A 24,828-nucleotide genomic window follows, 5' to 3' on the forward strand; every position below is an offset into this window, starting at 1 on the left:
CCTTGGTAGTGATTGGTATGGTTACATTGGATTCATCGCCCTCAAAGTATTGTCCCAACTTGTTAATAGGTATTTCTACAACAGGGTTCTCATCTAGGTTGGGTTGTGGATCTAAGTGTTCCTCCTCTGTTGGCATCTCCCTAGCTCCATCCATCTGTGCAAATTGTGGTAGCTCGACCTTCAGTTCTCTATTGAGGAAAGCTCGAAGAGCTGAGAATAGCTCAAGGTCTCTATATAGTTTAGAAATGATGGTAGTTCTGACTTCTAAAGCCATGAAATCCATCAGTTTGACAATATTTAATGGCACCTTTTGGGCTTCAGTCCCTTGATGTGGGGAAGACAGGATCTCCATTTCTTCGATAGGGTCAGGTAGTCCCTCTGTAAACATTCTTTCCAACAAGAAGTGAGTACGGCCACTTTCCCATGACCTTAAGTCACTTTCTTCTTGGATGGCACTAGGTATGGCTAGGGGTCTATGGACTTTGTGAGGTTGTTGTTGCGTATGGAACAATGTGTCTGTAATCTAGATCTGCCTAGGTGTTGGTTCTAGATCCCTTTGGGTATCTTCTACCAAACTCCTTAATTGCTTGACTCGCTTGATCTCCTCTGTAGGGTTTGGATAAGTTCCTATCTTCTTCTTCGATCTTGGCCATTGTGGCTCAAGATGATCATCCTTGTTGGTTTCTTTCTTAGTGGTCGTTTTGGTCTCCATGGTTTCACCTGAATCAGAATCCTCTTTAGCGTCGTTCATATATATGGGGTCATCATCAGTCCCTATGTTGGTGTTTGAACTGGGGTCTGACTTCGCTGCTTTTTGCGATCTCTTCCTTCGTGTTTTCTTCTTCTTTCGAGATTGGGCAATTGATGCCGTGTCTCTTTCTTTAAGAATATAATTTTGTTTTTGGAGCATCGATCATGTGAGTGAGTTTACTGGTACCACAACTTTACTTTGTGATGGCTCCTCGGTAACCTTAATCAAGTTTAATGGTGTGATCTTTGGCGCATTTGGATTATCCGAACATTGGGAAATCAAATGGTCTATGCCGCATCAATTACACATGAGTATCAACATTATAGACGTGCTCGCTTGATTGGTTTGCATTAGTGTAGCATTATTTTGTAGCCTGATAGGACACTTGGCCACACAATGTGGACCTCCACACTCATAGCATTGAAGAGGTGGTCTCTTGCCAGTGTAATAGATATTTTTGCCTCTTGCAGCAAGAGCAGCTACTTGATAGACACAGGTTTGACTTGCCCCAATAGTCCTCCATGTAATATTGTGGACTTTCTTCAAGCGCATCAATCCCATAGGCAATATTAGGGTCTATATCTTCCTCACAGCCTTCCAAACAAGCAATAGATAACTCACAACCCACTTGATTCACAGAAGTGATTCTCGGATGTGGTGGTTGTGGTCCTAGCACTGAAGGTGGTAAGGGTGTTGTTTGAACAACGTTTTGGGCCCTAAGGACCATATGTTGTGATGTTTGTTCAAGAGGTGGGGCCAGTATCAATGCAGGCACTCGAGGTGTGTCTGTCCAAGCTAAGGTTGGTATATTGGCCATCGCGCTCTTCAATACTATGCAATCCTTAGCTTGATGACCATACCTCCCACAGGCATTGCAATTCCCATTGAATTTTACTCTAAAGGTAGGGAATTCACTGGTACTACATGGACCATAGAATACTGAGCACCATTGTTGCTCCCTTCTTGGATACATATGATTGTTTTGCGGAGCACGATTGTCTCTAAAACTCTCTTGAATGGCCTTGGTGAGATCTGCTAAAGTCATCTCAGATATCTTTGGCTCCTTAGCAATAGGCTTTAGGATCATTGGCTAATGCCCGACACTTGCAAACTAATAGATTTAGGCTCAACAGACACTCTTTCTCCTTGAATCATTAAATTATCCTCCAATTGGATCGCATTGGTGGTGACTGCTTCCCAAGTGGTGATACCTCTAATGACTAGGCCATTGTAGATATCCTCATGTCGTAATCCCCTAATGAATCTATCAAGCAATTGATTATTATTGAAGCACTCATTTAGATTACAACGAGAATTCAAATGCTTCAAGCGACTAATAAAGTCTCTCCCCGACTCTCCTTCCTCTCGTTGGGAGTTGAGAGGCTACACCCCAAAGCACTCCCTCTCATATGTATTCTTTTAAGAACAGTTTCCTAAGAGTGGGTAAATTGTTTTCTCTTCCACCCTTAGAGTTCTATACCAATCCCCAACCTTTCGACTTAAGGTTAGGCTTAAAGAAATACTCTTATGCAAGTCATTGTATTCTCCTAGAGAATCGCATATTTGTTCAAACACTTCGATATGCTTTCTCACATCCCCGTCTCCACTAAATTTTTGTGTGAGCTTGGCTATTTGTATTGTCTTACTTCTAGGCTCTCTATTAGGCGTATTATACATATTCTCAGCAATAAATCGATCGATGGTTTGAGCAAATGCTACCAAATCTCCTAAATAAGCAGGTATAGTGGCTGCAGGTGCATGCGCTCCTGGAACTACATGTGGGATGGGAATTGGCCTTGGCCTAGGCATACACGCGGCCCTCGGGTCCCATACCTCGTATGGTGGTGTACCACGTGGTGGTCCAAAGTTCATAGGTGTGGCCCAGGCATAGTCGATGCCGAATACGACATGTTATTGCTAAATGGTATGGCCCCACTTGAGTAAGAGCTCGGATAATTCCATTGTGGAATGTAAGCCCTTGGCATAATTGGGGGTGTGGGAGCTACATGGACATGAGGTGCGATAGGTACATAGGCTTGATGCACACCTGTAGGTATTGTTGGGGGCACTGTGCTACTAGGTAGCGGTGCATTGCTAACAAACAAGGTCCAAGGTGTACTTTTGTACTCATCATCGAAATAGGTATCGTAGCCGTAGTGTTTGACCCACATTGCCTACTAACTCAGAAGCACTCAATTGCTCGATTACCATGCATGTTGTCCTAGGGGTCTTTCCCTTCATGGCTCGGCATTGTTCTAGGAAACTCTCCATTTCCCTCTCCCTAGCCGCTTGCATATAGCTCTCAACTTCTTGCACCTCTGCAAGACTCCTACCGTCGAGTAGTAGAACTTCGAGGAGTGATTGCTTTGCAGGTTTTTCCATGAAAGCAGGGAGTAGGATATCGATGTGGACACTCTTGGGGAGTATAGGCTCTCCCTGAGATACCGAAGGCAAACCTACCTCTCCCTCACCTTCATTAACTTCACTAGCCGCAAGTTCAGAGCAAGTAGCTCTACTAAAGGTTTCTATAAAACGACCAAACACACTAGATATAGGCTATGGGGCCTAGATAGGTACATTTTTGTTTACTTGCTCGGGGTTTGGTGTAAGATGCCCTTCCATAATATTGTAGTCAAATGAAGAGTCACTAACCGCCATGTTTGGGTCTTAGGTTGTACTACCTTGGGTCCTTGTTATTAAGGGCCCGGAACCTAAGGTAGGTGGGTATTGAGAACCCGCGTAAGTCGAAGTGCTCGCTAGTTGCTCAGCCTCTAGCACATGACCAGAGCGTAGATGCATGTGCCTTCCTACAAGCGTTGGCGAATACCCTCGAAGGTTAACTGCTTGATTTTTCAAGCGTTTTGCACCCCGTTTTCACTCATTTTTTTATGTTTTTTAATGTCTTTTTACGATCGGTTTTTGCATTAGAGCGTGTGATAGCTTGAAACGAGCGTATCGCTTAGGGGGTGGTGGTGCGCTTTACAGCGTTCAGTTACCCGAAGCTCCGATGGTCCTCAAAAAGGTTAATTTTTACTTAGGCGTGTGAGGCTAAAATAAGTAAGTCCAAAGGGTGACTGAGGCCTGAGCTTGGGCTTGGGCTTGGGCTTGGGCTTGGGCTTGGGGAATGTTTCCAATCCCGGTCCTTCCTTTTAAATAAATAGTTTTTTTAAAATTTATTTATTTATTTATTTTTGGGATAAGGTCGCTGCGATCGCGTGGTGCACGTGCACACACACCTAACGTACCTACTTACAACTAATAGAGCTACTGTTACACACTGTCTAACACAGTACTACAACAACTAATCAAGTAACATATCTACTTACTGCACCTTACAGATCTACCATTATAGATCTAATACCTTAATTCTAACACCTTATCAACAGAAAATAGTACATTGCAACACCTTATTAGCAGAAAACAGTACACTGCAGCAAAAACAAAGTTCACAAATCCTTCTTAATAGCCACACTCCTTATTTCTCTACCTTTCCTACATCTCAAATTGCACCACAAAGCAACATAGAATGCTATTCGAGCTTAGTGCAGGGCATCTCCCCGGCACGGCACCAAAAATGTGCACATCTGTCGCACGTGTCAAAGCAAAGGACTTGCCGTACACTATGTGCAAGCCATAAATGGCTGCAAGCACACAACCAGATTAATCTAGCAAGCTCAAGAGAGCAAGGGTGTGTCACTCACCGCCCTATGCTCGCCTTCCTGGAGGATTTCTCGCCGCGAAGAAGAGGGAGCTACTGTCGTGCCGTGCTCAACCATCTCTCTGCCACCGTGCCGTCGTAATGCTCAGTCTCTCTCTCTCTCTCTCTCTCTCTCTCTCTCTCTCTCTCTCTCTCTTCTCGCATACGCGCACACACACACACAAGGAGATGAAGAAGAAGATGGAGATGGAGCAAGAGCACTCTTCAATTACACAAATGAGAAAATGAGTGATTTTTAATTTTATGTGACTTTTATATGAGCTCGCCCACTCACACTTGGGCACCCATGCTTAGCCAACTAGCCCTTGAATGTTCCAGTTAGAGTGCGCCTCTCATCGACGATCACTCTTACCCTCCTATTGGACCGACAAGCACACCCATGACTACTAGAAGTGGATGCCGGTGGGTAACAAGCACTCTCTTGATGACCAACTACTCCCTTCCTATTTGGCTAGTGGATGCAAAGTGATCCCCTCCTCTCTGGTGGCCATGGCAAGGAATCTCCCTCCCTCCCTCTCTCTTTGTTACAATAGTAAGCTCTCTCTCTCTCTCTCTCTCTCTCTCTCTCTCTCTCTCTCTATATATATATATATATATATATATATATATATATATATCTCAAGTCCTTGTTGTAAGGCTCTCTTTCTCTCAGCTCTTCAATGCGATCTATGTGCGGCCGCACATGGAATATAACCTCCCTCTATTGTGCAGTTTGATCAGGGCAGCTTCCTTTGCTAAGGAGTCTCTTTAGCTTTTTCACTCCCCAAGGCCGGCCTCCCCTCTATCATCCAACAACAAAATGGTGTAGAACAATGCAAGCCTCTTTTTAGGCCATGTGGATTCCCTGAATTCCCTTCTCCATAATAGAGTAGTATATATTAAGATGTAGAGTTGAGGCCCTCCTACTCATGCATTCACTTGTTTTTTGTATTTTGAATATTAGTCGTATTATGTACGGAGTTGATAATTGGCATCTGCATGGTGAGATTAATGTCATAGGCTCTTGAAAAGAAAGGTTGAATTTTTGCAATAGTTTTGGTAATAACTTTTGAAGGCAAAAAATGATGAGTTTTTAGTGCAGTTTGGTCGGGGCAACTTCCTATGCCGAGGAGTATCTTCAGCTTCTTCACTCCCAAAGCCGGCCTCCCATCCATCATCCAACAACAAATGGTGTAGGACAATGCAAGCCTCTTTTTAGGCCATGAGGCTTTCTGAATTCCCTTCTTCATAATAGAATAGTATAGAAGATTGAGGCCCTCCTACACATGCATTCACTTGTTTTTGTATTTTGAATATGAGCCGTATTATGCATGATTTTGTATTTAGTTGACACAATTGGTATCTGCATGGTGAGATTAATGCCTTAGGCCCTTCAAAAGAAAGGTTGAATTTTGCAATAGTTTTGGTAATAACTTTTGAAGGCAAAAAAATTATTTGATGAGTTTTTCGTCCATAATTTTGTTTCTGCATCAATCGTAGGATATGCCCAAATGGAAGGATAAGATACTATTGGTCTATTTTTTAGGTGAATACAAAGAGACAGTTTTTTTGTGGATGCAATCATCAAAGCTTAATTTTGTAGGCATGTGGAATCATCTTGGGTAAAAACAAGTGATAAAATCACTAGGCCTGCGATAATAACATAGTCATAACACTCACACATTGCAAAAGCAATCTCATCCAATGAAAGGTAGTGAATCTACATGAAATGATTCAAATACCAAATTATTCAAACATATCGTGTTGTGGAAACCATGACGTTTTGATGTACGTTAAAAAAAAATCATATCGCTTTTAGCAAAAAAACAAGACAAAGTGAGGCAGGGTTCTCTCTCTCTCTCTCTCTCTCTCTCTCTCCATCCATCGCGAAACAAAACCATTCCTCTCTCTATCTCTCTTGTGACTCTAGGGCGAGAAGGCACAGAGAGTCTCTCTCTCATTTGCATTTGTTGTTTCTGCACAAGGCCCTGGTTTCCTTGTGAATTTGCGAAGAATGAGCAACAGCTTGTATAGAGAAATAGGTGTGCCAATTTTTTTGACATGCTTGATTAACAGATTTGTGGAAAGAAAATCACACTATGGCGTCAAGAGAGATGGAGATAGTGAGAGAATCGCCATGCGTCAACACGAGCACGCGGATTGAGGGAGATTTTTTCGAGTGCAAATTAGTTCCAATCGACACTCGAGACAGGGAGGATTTTTTCTTTTTTGGTGTCGATTGTGAACGCGTGGTGTTGAAGCATGTATGGGAGGCCAAGCTACCTCTCTCACTCGCTTTGTCTTTATTGAAATCCTCTATAGGTGAGGCACCGAGTGTAGGACTTGCTCTCTCTCTTTCTTTGTGTTCATATGCAGGAGAGACCCCTAGTGAGGGTGAAGGGGGTCAGAGAGAAGGGGGTCAGAGAGAAATGGATAATCTGTTGGAGGATGGAGACGAGAGACAGAGAGAGATGCTGTCAGTGCAAAAGTGGTGAGAGAGATGCAAATGGGTGTAGAGTGAGGCCCGAAGGCAGGGGTTGCCATTTATAATTTTCGGAGGCTAATTAATTGACTTTTGGGAAAGAGGCCGAGTAGTATGTATGTACGATACTGAAAAAAGCTTAAATAAAGAGGATCTTTGACAGATCCGCTCTCCCAATCTTTGTTGTTGATTACAGCCAAGGACTTTGAGGAGGCAAGAACTCTCTCTCTCTCTCTCTCTCTCTCTCTCTCTCTCTCTCTCTCTCTCTCTCTCTCTCTCTCTCTCTCTCTCTCTCTCTCTCTCTCTCTCTCTCTCTCGCAGACGGCCCACCTAAATTTTCTGACGCGTGAGAGCAAGGCCTCTCTTTGTCACTCAATTGAGGTCGCTCATCGTCAGGTGGAGCTGTAGTATGTGCCACTATGTCTGGCTACTTTTGACTAGAATCATCAAAGATGATTTTTTTGCTCGAAAGGTTAAAGATCGAGAGGTCCAGATGTCTCACTTTTTGAAAGGGAAAGCTCAGGGTGGTGGTGCATAGGGGTTGAAGATACTGTGTCACTATCTCTTGTGTTGTGCACATGCAACATTCGTGCCCTGCGTTCGGTGAAAAAGGGTGCTCCAGCTCAGCAAGGCCCACCATGCCCCTACACGCAGAGAAATGGGTATCCACCGTTGCTACTGCAATGGACCCCCCCCCCCCTTTCATCACGTTCACCAAACGTTCCATGCGTTCGCATGGTGGGAGCTAGTCTAAATCACTTGCAGGTCTGCAAAAGCTGCTACACACTGACGTGGAGCTCCCTGGTTCCTCCATGCTCTACCCCTTCAACATCAACAATATGTCAACTGCAACGAACACTGGTTGAAGCCCTCATGTGTGCAAAGTGACAACTAGTAGGGTGCGTTCATTTTGCCATCGGACGCACGTTTGAACGTCTCATGTGCGCTTTACATCTCTCTCAGACATGCGCAGATGACTGGGGGCATTCGCCGGCGCAGGGGGTGCCTTTGTCAATATGTGGACCAGTGAAGGGGCAAGTGGATGGAAGATAGGTGAGGATAAGGACCAGTGTGCCGCAGACGAAACTAAATGGCAAGAGGAGGTGGATGGCAAATGGAGAGGGTGTCATGGTGAAACCTTATGGAAATGACATATGAGATCTAAAATCTAGAGGAAGTAAAAGGAGGAAAAACTTCTCTCTCTCTCTCTCTCTCTCTCTCTCTCTCTCTCTCTCTCTCTCTCTCTCTCTCTCTCATCAGTTCCCCAAGCGAATATCTGATTCATGTCTCGCTTCGTATTCAACCCACTTGCCTCCGGTACATTCTATTGCCCATCTTGGGCTTCATCTTCGTGGGTATGAGATCCAAGCCTCCCAAAACTGGCCACAGAGCAAGGCTCAAACTCAGCTATTGCTACAGCTACTCCATCATGCTCCACTTGAAGGTAGCACAAGAAGTAGCCAACTTGAGAGTTAAGTTTGGTAGTCACTGGCAGTTTGAGACATGTGTGTAAGTGTTGGGGAATGTGGTGGACACGGCTAGATAGGTGCTTAAGTGTTGGGGCTTGTGGTGAATACCGCTAGATAGGGTGCAACTTCAGCTATGCTTGACCTTCTTGTGCACAAGAAATTTTTGCACCAAAGGATGCATCCAATTGGCAGTACATGCACCCACCTTCTTTATCATGGAGATCATGATTCAAGGCAAGGCCACTTGAATTTGTTTCTATAAATTTGGAAGCTACTCGAGAAGGAGAAAGCGTGTAGGGTCACCTTCAACGCGCAGAGTCATTAAAATCTAGCAAATGGTGATCAGGGAAGACAACGAGTGCATGCGTACTCTATCTAATGTAGATTTAATATGGTGAGAGAAGAGGCGGAACATGCCAACTGGAGTTTGGACACAATATCAATAGCAGCCTAATATAGAAGCACCTTTTCTCATCTGTGGCTGATGTCTAGCTCCAAAACCAAGGTGGCCTCAAGGCATCCATTGATTCCTCAATATGGATAGCATTCTTCGTCAAATCGTGCTGCACCTTTCTTATCGTGAGAGTGTTAGATGTCATGAGAGAGAGAGAGAGAGAGAGAGAGAGAGAGAGAGAGAGAGACCTACACAACTAATGGCACTGCGTGTAATGGAAATGGCCTATGAACTTTGAGAATAGTGGAATTAAGAGAATTAGAGTTAGCACTTTGTGAGATTACTTTGAGAATATAGAGGGTGAACTTAATTGATGGTAACAACATAAACATGGTACTTAATTAACTTGGCATGAAAAATACTTTGCAAGAGAGAGAGTATTAGAGAACATGACAATAGTTGAGGACCGGATTTACTTGGAGCCGTGGTCCCCCCTCCAAAAGGCGTTTGTATTATAGATTCTCCCATCAAGAGAGACTTGGTACAATACAATCTTTGTGCTCCTTGTGACTTTGGTGATGCTATGAACATGGAAAGCTTCATGCATCATGAGCATAACATAAACTTTGCAAAAAGCATTAACTATCCCAAGCCCTCAAGATGCTTCGAAGGTGGAGAGAGCTAGCGGGGAATGAGGGTAGGGAACAGGAAGAAGAATCATTCATAGAAGAAAGAAATAATTCCTCACTTCTCATCACTCTTCTTGCTTAGCATATCATAATAGCATAGTAATGAAGATGAAGAAGATGGAAAGCTTAAGCATGGAAGCATGGCTCTTGGTTGGATTAACATTCCATAGCCAAGAGTGTTGGTATAGGCGCTCAACTTCTCAACAAGCTTGGAGAAGGAGATAGAGCTCTTGCACTTTGCACTTCACACCATGAGAGAATGTGTGTGTGTGTGTGTGTGTGTGTGTGTGTGTGTGTGTGCGGGAGATTATACCCCCCTCTCATGCTTGGTCCACCTCTCTCTCTCTCTCTCTCTCTCTCTCTCTCTCTCTCTCTCTCTCTCTCTCTCTCTAGTAATATTTAATTATATCATTGGGACATGTGTCCTCTTTTTCTTCTTTGAGAAAAAGAACTTAATTATTTATTTTTATGCATCTAAATTCTCATTGAACCCCTTTAAATCCTATCCAATAGGATTCCAGCACATCATGAGGGTCAGATGTTGAGAATTTTGCCATGTGTCTTTTATGCTTCCTAGGTCATTTGATTTGAATTGAACACTTCAAGCACTTAGTCAATCAAGCATGGAAACCATTGATACCTCTTGAGAGTTTATCTTTGAATTGAACACTTCAAGAACCTTAGTCATTTTAAGCATAAAAATCACCTCAAGATTTGGGCAAGGTTCCCACAAACATTTTAAGCACTTTAGTTAGCCACAAGCACCTCATGCTTGGGTAGGGTTCCCACCTCAAGGTCATCCCTAGCTTGCCTAAGATCAAAGGACTTTTCAACACTAACTTTTGGAGGTCTTTAATGAAGCTAACCCTAAAGTCTTTTAAGCTCCATTAGATGCACGTTGCTCTTTGATAAACTACCTCCTTTGGACCCCTATTGAGATGTAACCATCTCTCCTCTTGGTCCCTTGCTGAGGTAAATCTAGAAGCACTTATTGCACATTGCTCTTTTGTAGACCGTCTCCTTTTGGACCCCTATTAAGATGCAACCATTTCTCCTTTTGGTGCTTGGGAGACTTAGTTGCCACAAGCATGTCTACTCTTTAGTCCATATCATACTTCCAAACTAAAGTGACAAGTTCTACTTGGTTTTTGGGAGACGTCGTCACCACAAACATGATCCTAAGCATGCATACTTCTTAAATTTTGTGCACAATAAAAGAAAGAGAATGAGTCTTATAAGACAAAAACATTGTTCATTTAAAATGCATTTTCATTTGTTTACTCTAGTATAGCATTGTAAGCATTGACAAGGTTCATATTATCCTTAAGCTAGGTTCCTTGCATCCATCTAGCATCTTTAAAAGGATAATTCTTTAACTTAACAAGATATCACTGGATAACATTACCGTTTCTTAGTACCTTGTTTTCGTGTCAAAGAATCGATTCGGACTGCAACACCTCTTCTTGATCTTCGATCTCTGGCGAGTCCTTCATTATTAGTTCTTTTTGTGGCTCTCCTTTGTAAGGCTTGAGTAGGTTCACATGGTTAGCATTGTGAATGAGCCAATGTTGGGCAACTTTAACTAATAAGCGATCTCATTGATTGGCTTAAGAATTTATAAAAGAGAGGACCATAGTATCTTTTTGCTAGGTTAGCATAATACTCTTGGTGGCTCGTAGGATTCTTGCCTGTAGTATGCCTTAGATGAGCTTTGAGAAACTTTAGCAAGAACCAATCATTTTTTTAAAGGCTAAGGCTCTTCTATGCTTATTAGTAGCAACCCTTTTTCCTTTGCTTTGAGCTGGATATAGCCTCTTTTAATCTTTGGAAAAGATTCTTGTGAGTCTTGGCTATATTCATCAGTAGCGAAGATCTTCCCATGTACTTTAAGTAGTAAGGGACCTTTGGATCTTCCCTCTTTAACCTCAAAAGGAGCTTTCCTCATAGAAGTATGTACAATCTCATTGTACGCATACTCTATAAGAGATAAGTACTTCTCTCATTGAGAATTTTCATCTACTTCCATGACATAGGATTTTAGTAGATTCAAGAATCGTTAGATTAGTTATTTCACTTTGGTCATCCATTTGTGGATGATAGGGCAAAAGAGAAATTTAATCTACTTCCTAGATTTTCAAAGAGACTCTTCTAGAAACTAGTGGTCATTCTAGGATCTTTGTCCGACACTATGGATGTTGGCAAGCCATGATACTTGAAAATTTGAGATCTAAAGAGGGTTGCCATTTGATGTGCCTTAATAGTCTTTTTGACACGCATAGAGTGTGTTTTCTTGCTAAGCCTGTCGATTGAAACAATCCAAGTTGCTTCCCTCGATCAAATATCATTTTTTGGTATACCACGCATTTTGAAACATACTCTTGTATGTTTAGTTTTCATGGTATACCAATAGAATACATTTTTACTCCTCGAAGAGTAGATTATGGAATCCCTCTTTGCTCGGCATAAGGAGAAGCATGGGAGTCATACATGACTTTCTTATTATGTTGGTGAGTAACACATAGCCTATTGCCGTTTGGAAGATAACCATCCTTCAATGTGAATGGTTCTTTTTTTTTTCCCTAATGTAAAGGCTATAATTACCTACTTAAAGTCTTGGTAAGTAGCATACTCATCTATCATAAAAGATAGATCATTGTGAGTTGCTATAGAAGCCACATTTACCCTTGGCCATTGTGAAAGTGCATCGACCACTTGATTGTGCTTGCCAGCAATGTAAGCAATATGAAATTTAATTGCAAAAGAAAATTTGCCCACCTCGTTTGTTTTTCGGAGAGCTTGGTTTGCGTCATGAATTTCTTGAGGCTTTATGATCCATTCGTAGGATGAATGGAGCCCCCAAGAGATAGTGCTTCCATGTGTCTAGGGCATGTAGAACAACTAAAAGCTCTTTTTCGCATATGTCCAAGACTCGTTCATCAGCGTTGAGCCTTCGGCTCTCATATGCTATGGCATGCCCTTCTTGAAGCAAAACTGCTCCAAGTCAATCACCACAAGCATCATATTGGACCTCAAATGGCTTTGAGAGATCCGGAAGCATAAGGACTGGTTGGGAGGTAATCTTCTCTTTGAGATTGTCAAAAGCATTTTGTCCTTTAGCAGTCCATGAGTACTTAACATTCTTCCTTGTTAAGTCATGCAATGGTCTTGCTATTTGAGAGATTTTTTCTGTGAAACATCTATAGTATGCACACATACCAATAAAGCTTCTTAGCTCATGTAGATTCCTTGGATTAGGCCATGCTTTTATTACCTCCAACTTTGATGGATTCATACAAATACCATCTTGAGAGATAATGTGACCTAAATATTGAATCTCTTGTAGGAAAAAATCACTTTTCTTTTGATTAATGAAAAGCTTATTCTCTCTCACAACTTGAAAGATTCCCTGGAGGTGTCACTTATACTCCTCAAGAGAATTTGAGTGGCCTGAAGATTTTTATCCATTGTGAGTTTGAATGCGGCTAGAGCATTTTCCAGGACAAAACTTGTAACTTATCAAATAGATCTTCTACCCGTAGCAGCATAAGATTTTTTTTTAAAATAGGGATCCTATTTAGTGCTCTATAGTCAGCACACATGTGATATGTGTCATCTTTCTTTTGCACTAAAAGTATTGGTGAACAAATGGAGAGGAGTTAGGCCTCACCATCCCTTTTTCCACCAATTCATGCACCTGCCTCATGATCTCCTCTTGTTGAGCTTGTGAAATGCAATAAGGAGGTTTATAAGGCGGTGAGCTTCCTAGCAGAAGCTCTATTGCATGTTCATCGTCCCCTCATTTTGGAGGTAGCTCACTAGGGATGTCATCAATGAAAACATCTTGGAATCCATTTAGGAAATTAGACAACTCTAATTCCTCTTTATTCCCTTTATTGTTACTTGTGAAAACATTAGAATCATTTACAGATTCTCTAACAAAAATCATATACGCAGGGATATGGTATTCCCTGAATCATTAGCATCTATATACATGCTCTTTTTCTTATAGGTGAAGTAGATTCTCCTTTCAGGGAACTTTATGTTGGCAGCCATGCGGTTGAACCATGGTGCCCCTAGGATAGCATTCTCATGTTGGAGAGGAGAGATTAAAAAAATTCTTCTTTGTCGACGTAGATTTGGACATGAAGCCTCAACTTCTCAATCAAGGGAGTAACTGAGGCTTGCTATCCCTTGAAAGTTGTGTTAGCAGTTATAGTATCTCCCATCTCAAAAGCCCAACTTGGTGGCCAACTCCGTTGATATGAAGTTGTGAGTAGAGCCAGAGTCAAACAAGGTGAAGGTGTCATGTTCCCTTACCTTTCTCCAAGCATAGGAGAGGAATGAGCCTTTGCAATGAGTATCCTCTTTTGGAGCTTCAACCATGGAAGCTCTAGGAGTGCATTGAGTACATTTCATTTGGGGTAAGAATGATAACCATGTCCTTGCTCCCCACACTTAAAGCATTTATGGTCTTTATGAAAGACCTCTAATTCTTCAAGGAGAGCTTATTTTTACCTTTGTAAGATCCTTTCTTCTTGTTGGTGTTGGTGTTGCCTTGGAAAGAGTTTTAAGCATTGCTCTTCCCTTCCTTTAGCTTCATTTCGATCCTTGTTTTCCTTGGGCTTGAAATTTCTTATCGCCCCTTGTTGGAAATTGATCCTTGAAGCAACCATAGTGTGGTGGATGACTTCAGTGATAGTGCTAGGCCATTGTGAGAGTTGACATACTCGGCCATTTCTTCAGGTAATACCACACAAAATTGTTGCTTTTTTTTCAGTGAAGTCTATCCTTTGAAAGACTGTAACTTTGAGATGTAAGTCCCAAAACTTGTCTACATTAAACTTGTTGAAGAGTAGCTTCAAGCTTCACCATTCGGTAAGCACTTTTTCCTTTGCATCACTTGCAAGGAATTGCTTCATGATGAAAACTTGTAGAGTTTTCTATGTCTTTGGGGCCTCGCCGCTGCCACGAAGGCTAGCCCACCAATTACGAGCAGATTTCTGGAAGTGCATAGCTACATGGTGTAGCTTTGAGGACTCCATGAAGCCCTCGTCTCCAAAGGCCGCATCAAATTGCTGGATGAAGGCCAATACTTTGTCAGTGGCACCAAAGGTGCCATCATAGGTGAGAAAAGAGAGCTTTTGGGACCTTCACCATGCTGGGTAAGTTTTGCAATGTCCTCTCCTCTTGTATTCTCTAAGAGAATAACTATGGCCGGAATTGGTTAATTATACAGAGTAGTGGGGTGGGTCTAACATAGCAGTTATGCCGAGGGATAGCTCCTTTTGGACTTCTTATGGCTCAATAATGGTAAAGCCGTAGGCAAGTTTAAAAAGACCCCATTATTAAGACCAAAGCTCCCGAGAGGTGTGCACCATATCCCACTTAGTGGGCTAAACAAAACCGATAATAGATCCCAGTCCCACTTACTCTAGTATAATTAACAAAATCAACCATTAATAGGCTACTTAAGGACCTCTCTTCTTAAGCAAGAAAAGAGAAACCCAATGCTCTGATATCAATGTAATGAAAATGGCCTATAAAATTTGAGAATAGCGGAATTAAGGGAATTAGAGTTAGCATTTTTGTGGGATTACTTTGAGAACATAGAGGGTGAACTTAATTGATGGTAGCAACATAAACATGGTACTTAATTAACTTGGCATGAACAATACTTTTGCAAGAGAGAGAGTATTAGAGAACATGACAATAGTTGAGGACCAGATTTACTTGGAACCAATCCCCCCTCCGAAAGGTGTTTGTATTATAGATTCTCCCATCAAGAGAGACTTGGTACAATACAATCTTTGTGTTCCTTGTGACCTTGGTGATGCTATGAAGATGGAAAGCTTCATGTATCACAAGCATAACATAAACTTTGAAAAAAGCATTAACTATCTTAAGCCTCAGTCCCACCGGACGCGATTTCTGGGCGAGCAGTTTCTGGCGAGCGCTTTTTAAGAATCGGGCGAGCGGATTCTCAAAAGAAGGGACAATCTACCCATCTCTCTCTCTCTCTCTCTCTCTCTCTCTCTCTCTCTCTCTCGCTCTCTCTCTCTCTCTCTCTCTCTCTCTCTCTCCAACTAAAATTTGATTGTCATTTCACGACCAACTTACATTCAAACAAAAAACACCGGCGAATCATTCAATACACTATTAATAAGAGAAATAGAAGTTCCTCACACACAATTACGGTCTATTTCAAATAGCAAACCCCAAATCTATGAGTTCCATTGCATCCAAAGTAAATACATATGGGGGGTGATACATCATGGGTGACGTGGAGGAAAGAAGGGCGGTGGGGGACCATATCCTCTGGGAGGAAACAAAGGTCGTGCCAACGGGGGCAGTGCACCAAATGGTGGGGGAACTACTCCAAATGGCAAAGGGTATGAACTATATGTGGGGGGGGTTGCAGGTAGTGAAAGAGGCAATGGATCAACCCCGAGTGGGGCCTCAGATGTGGAGGCAATGAATGCACTGGGAGACGTTCCAGTTGCACGCCATGCCAAAAATGGGGCTGTGAAAGTGGGATATGGTGCTGCTACTGCCCTGCCCTGACTACTGAGTGGTGTCGGGAACGGTGGGTCAAGCGGATGAAGCTGCTCGGACACCTACTGCGGTTGCTCAGTTACCTGAGCTCTGACACTCCTATGAAACATCAATGTCGAGCCTAAATCGGAAGGTAGACACTGAGCTGGCTCCAAACAAGCACTGAAAACTGCCCAATCCTTCTCACAACTGATGCAATGTCTACGTAGTAGTAAACATTGTGCTGCCAATGTCCCAACTCCTGCAAAACAATCCAACACAGCATCTCCCATGTCTGTGAAGGTACCTAGTAGCCATCTACAAAAAAAAAGTTACCTTTAGATTTAATATACCTATAATTTTATAGGAACAATAAAAATAGCTAATAAAAAAATTCTACCACCTGGCAAACGCTGGACTCCTCTCAACACCTCTACGATAAAGCCGGCCCATACGATCAAGCGTCCACTGTGTGGAATCTGATCCTCGTAGCTTCTCCCATAACATGTCGTCATCTGCAGAGAAGCCACGTACATTTGCTGCAATCTCTCCATCCGCTCGATCGTACCTCGGAAGCCGACACTCACCAGTTCTAGGGGGTGAAAAAATGGCTAGCAACAAAGTACCAACCTGCGGGGAGCAAGTAAAACATTATTTTTTGACCCACGAACATTGAAGTTACTATTCATTATCAAAACAAAAAAACAACATACCCTCTCTAAATAGTCCTGAATAGTCGTACAATTAGCCTCTGGTAGCCGTAAGTACAATATCCTCAACAGCTGGAAACCAGCTCCCTCTGCCTTCGAAGTGACAATGGAAAGATGTTCTGCGCGACATGTTGCCATAATCATGCCATCCACCAAAAGAAACTCGGATGCCAGAAGGAATGCAGCATCCACAAGGTCACTATCCCATTGGTTCCATAAAGGAACCCCACTCGTGCTAGCTGCATGTGGCCTAGTGTGTAAGGGAAAGGCCATGTACACCAAACGTACGCCACCTAATCTCAGGTTGGGGTTCATCTGCCCTGTTCCTGATAGAGAGCCCAAGAATCTACGTAGTGACTGCATAGAACTGCATGCAGTTTTTGTTAGCACTATAAGTGTACACATAACTATGATTGTAAATAAGCGTGGCTTACCTGCCATTGCACAACACATCTGGAATAGCTTTTGCCAATAGCTTCCTAGCACACCTCTCCTTCTTTCACGATGTCCGACGATCTTGCGAGTAAAATAAAGTCTGCGTGGGATGCCATGGAAGCCATTCCAAACAGAGAGGCATTGTATGGAGCCGACTGGTTTCGTCAGGCTCTCAAGGCAACCATCAACGTGTATCGCCTCTATCAATGCCGCAAGGAACTCAATATGCAGAGCTTAATCAATTTGAACGAGACTGGACAACTAGCTTTCTCTTGCTGGAAGAAAATTGGGCTCATCACAGGAGGATGAGGAGGAAATGAGGCAGCAGCTAAGCAATGTGGTGAATCTAAATATGCCAATCGAAGGGAGCACATCAACTACTAAAACCGGGCCTTCCAGAAGATGAACACTTCTTGTTTATGTAATGCAAGTTTAATAAAATGTAACTTTTTTATTATTAATGGGAGTTCTTGTTTTAAGACCCTTGTCTATATTGTTTTTGAAACAATTTGTCTAGCTTCCATACCTTTGACTGTCTCTCTCTCTCTCTCTCTCTCTCTCTCTCTCTCTCTCTCTCTCTCTCTCTCTCTCTCTCTCTCTTAAAGAGAGAGATAGAGATAGTCCACAAAGAGGAAGAGAGAATCTTTTTAGGAAACTGCTCACCTGATTCCTAAAAAGCGCTCGCCGGAAACTTCTCGCCTAGAAATATCCCCCAGTCCCAAGGCCTCAAACACCTTCGAAGGTGAAGAGACCTAGCGGGGAATGAGGGTAGGGAAGAGGAAGAAGAACATTCATAGGAGAAAGAAATAGTTCCTCACTTATCATCACTCTTTTTGCTTAGCATAGCATAATAGCATAGTAATGAAGATGAAGAAGATGGAAAGCTTAAGCATTGAAGCATGGCTCTTGGTTGGATTTGCATTCCATAGCCAAGAGTGTTGGTATAGGCTCTCAACTTCTCAACAAGCTTGGAGAAGGAGATGGAGCTCTTGCACTTTGCACTTCACACCATGAGAGAATGTGTGTGTGTGTGTGTGTGGGAGAGTATACCCCCCTCTCATACTTGGTCCACACCTCTCTCCCCTCTCTCCATCTCTCTCTCTCTCGTAATATTTAATTATATCATTTGGGACATGTGTCCTCTTTTTTCTCTTTGAGAGAAAGAACTTAATTATTTATGTTTATGCATCTAAACTCTCATTGGACCCCTTTAAAGCCTATCCAATAGGATTCAAGCACATCATGAGGGCCACATGTGGAGAAGTTTGCCATGTGTCTTTTATGCTTCTTAAGTCATTTGGTCTCAATTAACACTTCAAGCACTTAGTCAATCAAGCATAAAAACCATTGATTCCTCTGGAGAGTTTATCTTTGAATTGAACACTTCAAGAACCTTAGTCATTTTAAGCATAAAAATCACCTCAAGCTTTGGGCGAGGTTCCTACAAACATTTTAAGCACTTTAGTTAGCAAGCGACAAGCACCTCATGCTTGGGTAGGGTTCCCACCTCAAGGTCAGCCCTAGCTTGTTGCCTAAGGTCAAAGGACTTTTTAACACTAATTTTTGGAGGTCTTTAATGAAGCTAACCCTAAGGTATTTTAAGCTCCATTAGATGCATGTTGCTCTTTGATAGACTACCTCCTTTTGGACCCCTATTGAGATGTAACCATCTCTCCTCTTGGTCCCTTGCTGAGGTAAATTTAGAAGCACTTATTGCACATTGCTCTTTGGTAGACCGTCTCCTTTTGGACCCCTATTGAGATGAAGCCATTTCTCCTTTTGGTCCCCTGTTGAGATAGGTCTAGAAGCACATATCTATATCCTAATTCTTGTTCCCCTTTTAAATTCCCATATTAAATGATCAGTTTAATATGAGAAAATCATTTGGTAAAGTTAGATATTACACTGCGTGCATCATTCCTTTCATGTCTTGAGAGAGAGACCAGGACAGACACTACAGACATGGCTATAGTTTTTCTCCACTTTGTACACTAGCACCTGAGAGAGAGAGAGAGAGAGAGAGAGAGAGAGAGAGAGAGAGAGAGAGAGAGAGTCATCTAGGGCATCAATGGCGACCACCAATGAAGGGACAAATGGATGGGAGGATGGGGGCTAGCGCGCCGCAAACGAAACTAAATGGCAGGAGGAGGTGGATGGCTAATGGCGTGGGAATGGATGGAAGGCGCTGCAGCTACCATGGTCTGTTTGTTTCTCTCAGAGGGAGCATCCACGTGACCTTGAGTAGCTTGTTATTACTCACGGAAAGAGGGCAAAGGCAAGGTTCAAGTTAGGGGTGGGGGAAAGTAGCAAGTCTCCCCTTCTGTGTCGAGCCTCTCTCTGTCTCTCTTTGCCTTCCCCTCGCAAACGCAGAAGCTGCCTCTTCTTGTGTTGTACATGAGCAGGTTCAGTGGAGTGCAGGTGGCAAGGGCAAGGAGAAGGCGAAGACTAGAGAGAGAGAGGGGTGAAGGAGAGCAAGCGATGGTGGGTTGGAGTAGGCAATTCGGGGAGAAAGGTGCAACTCGGGGGGGGGGGGATAGCTAGGGCGTAACAATGGCTTCCCTTTGCTTTGGAAAAGAGTGAACGAGACAACAAATCCATGGAGATAGTAGAAGTAGGTGGGAGCAGTTTACAAATCTTCTTTGCATGATTCAAGAGATCCAAATATATTTGATTGTCCTTGCAATGAGTATCTTCTACTTGCATCATCCAATTAAAAAAAATGAATATTTTTAAAAAAATCTGCCCTTTTTTGTTAGCAAAAAGGGAACACATCACTATGGCCTTTGCCCTTTGGGCGGGTCAAAAAATTTATAATGAGATGTATGTGTGCATTTCATGTATTTGTCTGCACCGTTCTCTCTTTGTCTACGAACTATCACCGAAGGTGTGACAAAGCAGGCAACCAACTGGTTTGGACCACCTTTCGATAATAACCCCGTCCCCCTCTCCTTTGTCCCTCTCAATTACTCTTTTTTCCTCACAAATGTATCATGACATAAACAAACTTTGAAGACTTGCACTTTATGCATTACACTTCCCACATAATGTTACCAATCACAAAAGATTGTTTTCCCTAATAAAGGAGACCATACTCTCCTATTAAAGGAGAGCCTATTCTCTTGCGTACAATGTGCACTATACTAACAATCCAACTGAGACTTTCGCTCAAAATCCCTTCGATGCAAGACGGAGCATTGGGACACTAGGGAAGAGCCCCTTTGTGTATGCATATTATGCCCTTTACAAGTTTTAGCATCTACACCATACCATACTTGAGTGTTGAGCTTTTGATCTCATTCAAGGTTTAGTTCCTCACAAGAATAACTACCTCCTCCTCTTCTCTTTCTACCTCTCAGTCTCCATCTCTCGCAAAAGGCAAAGTGCAAAGTAGTAGACTCTCTCTCTCTCTCTCTCTCTCTCTCTCTCTCTCTCTCTCTCTCTCTCTCTCTCTCTCTGTGTGTGTGTGTGTGTGTGTGTGTGTGCGCGCGCACGCACGTGCACACGGCCACGTGACGGCCACTCCCAACGTTCGGCCAATTTTAATTAATGTGGTCCACCTTTTTTTGGACGAATGTTAAACACTTGACCAACAAGCCCCCCCCCCCCCAAATGCGATCGCGACAACCACACACCAGAGCATCGTTTTGCTTCTGGTTCTTCAACTTCTTTCCAACGAGACTGCAAGGTAAGCTCTTCTTCTTCCTCCTCCTCCTCCTCTCTCTCTCTCTCTCTCTCTCTCTCTCTCTCTCTCACACACACACACACACACACACACACACATACACACACACATGTACACATGCTATACAAAATTGCAACAATTTCATAGCTTTTTCCTTCAGACACACACACACACATATGCTACACAAGTGCTTATGTATGAATCTTTTTCCCTTCACACACACATGTACGCAAGCGCTTGCATCGAATAGTGGAATGTCTAGTAGTGATGTGATTTGCTCTTCTTCACGACACATGTGCACACAGGACGTGGTCGAACGAAACAAATTGTTTTTTTATCGAACAGATGCACAAACGGATGCATATGTGAGAGATGGTGAAAAGTTCGCATCAATTTGTTGCACTTTTTTTAGAAAGAATGGCCTCATGTGCACTTCACATCTCTCTCTCTCTCTCGCTCTAACTCAACTCTCCTCGTTGGATAAATCTTTAAGGTCTCTTGGGATAGTTTCCCGTGACACTAAAACTCTGACAGAGAGGGGGGAGGGGGGAGGGGGGGGTTTGGGGGCTAATAAGAAAGAAGGAAATGGCATCACTTTTCTATGACCCAAATGTGGTAGATTAGCTATGCCAATTAGCCCTTATTTATTGAACAGGTCTGAGTTCAACTCTCCTCGTCGGTCTTTAAGGTCACTTCGGATAGCTTCCTAACGTTAAAATTCTCTTCTTGTTCTCTGCCTCTCTAACCTTACGGAATGGTGAGAGCCATTCCGTGTGTATTTCAGGTTCTCGCTGCAGAATGCTTGGAAGGATGGCAGCTGAACGCTGCCACAGGTCCTCAGAAGCGCTGATGGCGAAATTGACTGCAGTAGAGCTGCTTGCAAGGTCTGATTGGCGCAGAAGTAGGATGGTCAAGAAAGGATGCCCTCTGCAGCAGGTGGGCTCCCGCCGTTGCCCGACTCCTATCTCAGGTCGCAAGATTTCATGAGATCCTCGAACGTCTCCATAACTGCAGCCCTTGAATCTAGCACAAAATCTCCTCAAAGAGACCACTTTTTGGAGGCGATCCATGCCCTTGAGCTCGCAAATCAGCAGGGGTCCCCCTGTTCTCACAAGCTGTATTCCCCTCTTTTGCAATGGTCCATAGACTGGAGGATTGCAAGACTAGGCAGAGAGCTACATTGCTCCATTGTGAAAAGGAAAGCAGAGTGTGACGCCATCTTGGCCACTTACATAATTCGTATGTATGCTGCATGCAGCAACTTGGATGATGCCGACAAGGTGTTCAATTCTCTGTCCAACCCAGATGTCTACATGTGGAGTGCAATTATTTTGGCTCATACCAACGCAGGCCAAGGATCAAAAGCTATCGAATTGTACCGGTCAATGCTACAAAGGCAAGGTTTAAGACCAGATGCCCATATGTTTGTTGCAGTCTTGAAAGCATGTGCTGCCACAGCTGCTTCGCGTGAAGGTAAACTAGTTCATGCACACACCATCGAAAGTAGCGTTGAGCTTGTCTTGCATGTTGGGAACACCCTTATTGACATGTATGTTAGGTGTGGATGTCTTGAAGATGCGCACATGGTTTTTGAGAAAATGCCGAAGAGAGATGTAGTCACATGGAATGTTCTGATTGCAGGCTATTCTTGTAATGGGCATGATGATAAGGCCTTTGAGCTTTGTCAGAAAATGCAAGAAGAGAGCATTGTTCCTGACAATGTGACATTTTTGAGCTTAGTAGGTGCTGCAAATGCCAGAAGCATAGGTAATTTTTGTTGTGAAAACCATGAACCTGACTCGATTTCTCAAAAATTAGAGTATGCATTGATGCTTTTCAATAAGCTTCCAAACAGAAGCTTGGCGGCATGGAGTGCAATGATAGGGATGTACTCAGAGCATGGAGATCAAGCTAAGGCTTTTTGTTTGTACTTGGATCTGCTGCAACGAGGTTTAAAGCCAGATATTGTGACGTTTGTTTGTGCACTCAAAGCCTGCTCTGACCTGGACATGGCAAAATGCATTCACTTTCACATTATTGAAAGTGGCTATCAGTTAGATAGGCAAATACAAAATTGCCTCATTGCTACATATGGCCAATGCGGAAGCCTTGAGGATGCTCGCATGCTGTTTGATGCTATGCACAATCGGTGTGTGGTTACATGGAGCTCAATGATTTCAGCATATGCACAATATGGAAGGGATCAGGAGTCTTTAGAGCTGTTCGGTAGAATGTTGCATGGCGGCGTAAAACCAAATCATGTTACTTATTTCTATGCAATGAGATCCTGTACAAATATGACGGCTTTGATTCTTAGCTTGCTTGTGTATGCCCATGTAGTCGACACGGGCTGGGATTCTCACATGCAGGTGAAGAACACTGCAATAGACATGTTTGCGAAATGTGGCAGCTTGGCAGACGCTTGCTCCGTTTTTCAAGGAATGCCACAGCGAAGTGTTGTCACATGGAGCACAATTATCTCAGCATATGTGCAACACAGTGAAAATGAGCTGTCTCTTGAGTGCTTCAATGGCATGGTGCAAGAAGGCATAAAGCCAAATTCAGTTACTTATGTATGTCTTCTCTCTGCGTGTTATCACCTTGGGCTTGTAAATCAAGGAAGCCATCACCTTTATACTATGCAGACGATCTATGGCATCAAGCCAACCCCTGAACACAGAAACTGCCTGGTCGAGTTATTTGGTCGGGCAGGCCAGCTGAAGGAGGCTGCTGATTTGTTGCAGGGTATGCCAGAAGAGTCTGCCGTTGTTGCATGGACATCTTTGCTGAATCAGTGTAAAGCACATGGTAATGCTTATATAGCAGAACAATGTTTTGACAGCATTGCCAACGATGGACCAAAAAGCTGTGTGCGCCAGGTAATACAGTGCAAATCCATGAGGTTGATCAACCCTATTTTGCTTGGTAGGATTGGGGAGTGAAGAACACTAAATGGATGAAGATGGGTATGTGAAGAGACTTAGGGGTGATGCGTTCCAATGATATTTTTGTGTAAAGGTAGTAATCCATTTGTGCACTATGTATATAGTTATACACAAAACAACTAACTCTTCATACAAGCACTTGCCGGACCCATGGATACCTATCATGCCCTGGCCTACATAAAGCCTTAGTAAACTGTGGAATTCTTGGAGTGGACCGTTGGAAAGAGCTTTGTCAATTTGTGCCACATAGCAAGCTAATGATGGTTTGTAATTAATTTTCTTAGACCATCAGTGCGGGGAAGGTAGTAGGGATAAATTTTTGTGTATTTACTACCGGACTTGCTTTACACATCACACCCACAAGGGGCCATACTGTGGGAACAACTTTCTCAATGGAGAGGACCAACCTACCTCCAAAATAAAGCCCATTTTGCTCCAGTTTTAAGGCATGGAAGCGTGAGTGGCTGGGCAGAGAGCTCAGGTGGCCTTAAGTTGGCCCCCTTACCCTAGATGAAGTGGGTCATACTACACTTTTTGGATGTGGTTGTTGTAACCAAGCCCAAGCATACAGATTTGTTATCTACATTTCTAAACTACTTCAGTCCCACGTTAACCTGCAAATAATCCCACTTGGAAAACAACATACGACTAGCAAAAAGCAAACACGATGTCTCCTAGCTTGAGCACAAGACTTGAATGCAAGGGAGCCTTGGGATCTTTCCACATCCAAGAAAAAAACATAATGTAAACATACGCATCGCAATTTATTGGTAGGCCGTGCATTATCCACCTTATTTTGAGCGGCTTAGAATAGGTTACTCTATAGAGACCTTTGAATTCATAGGTAACACTTCTTGGGAATCTTTTTTCTTACATTCAAGGTATGCAGGACTTCTTAATCGATCTTGACCATGTGTTTTTTGTTACTACCATCATTCTAAGGCTTATCTTTCACGTTATGATTTGTCTACATGTGAGACATGCCTACAAATGTCCATCGATTTTTTGTGTAGAGAGATTGCATGCAAAGCATGTTTTGCAAC

General features: G+C 42.9%; 1 protein-coding gene across 2 annotated transcripts; it reads left to right on the plus strand.

The window, feature by feature from the left end:
• The first annotated feature begins 21,524 nt into the window (after positions 1 to 21,524).
• LOC147426495 (pentatricopeptide repeat-containing protein At3g53360, mitochondrial-like) lies at positions 21,525 to 24,392 on the plus strand. 2 transcript variants are annotated; one of them, XM_086498795.1, is made up of 2 exons: positions 21,525 to 22,313; positions 22,482 to 24,392. In XM_086498795.1, the coding sequence occupies exons 1-2, from the start codon at positions 21,761 to 21,763 to the stop codon at positions 23,780 to 23,782; spliced, it is 1,854 nt and encodes a 617-aa protein (XP_086354921.1). In that variant the 5' UTR covers positions 21,525 to 21,760; the 3' UTR covers positions 23,783 to 24,392. The 2 variants fall into 2 exon arrangements, with proteins under 2 accessions (XP_086354921.1, XP_086354920.1); XM_086498794.1 differs by having other exon boundaries at positions 21,525 to 24,392.
• Positions 24,393 to 24,828: the final 436 nt, after the last annotated feature.

The sequence above is a fragment of the Adiantum capillus-veneris genome, chromosome 24, assembly GCF_014529385.1.
Source record: "Adiantum capillus-veneris isolate H3 chromosome 24, ASM1452938v2, whole genome shotgun sequence".
Taxonomy (NCBI): Eukaryota; Viridiplantae; Streptophyta; class Polypodiopsida; order Polypodiales; family Pteridaceae; genus Adiantum; species Adiantum capillus-veneris.

Excerpts from the sequence above, each read along its gene's own strand:
- LOC147426495 (XM_086498794.1), top strand. The coding sequence starts at position 21,761 with ATGCCCTCTGCAGCAGGTGGGCTCCCGCCGTTGCCCGACTCCTATCTC.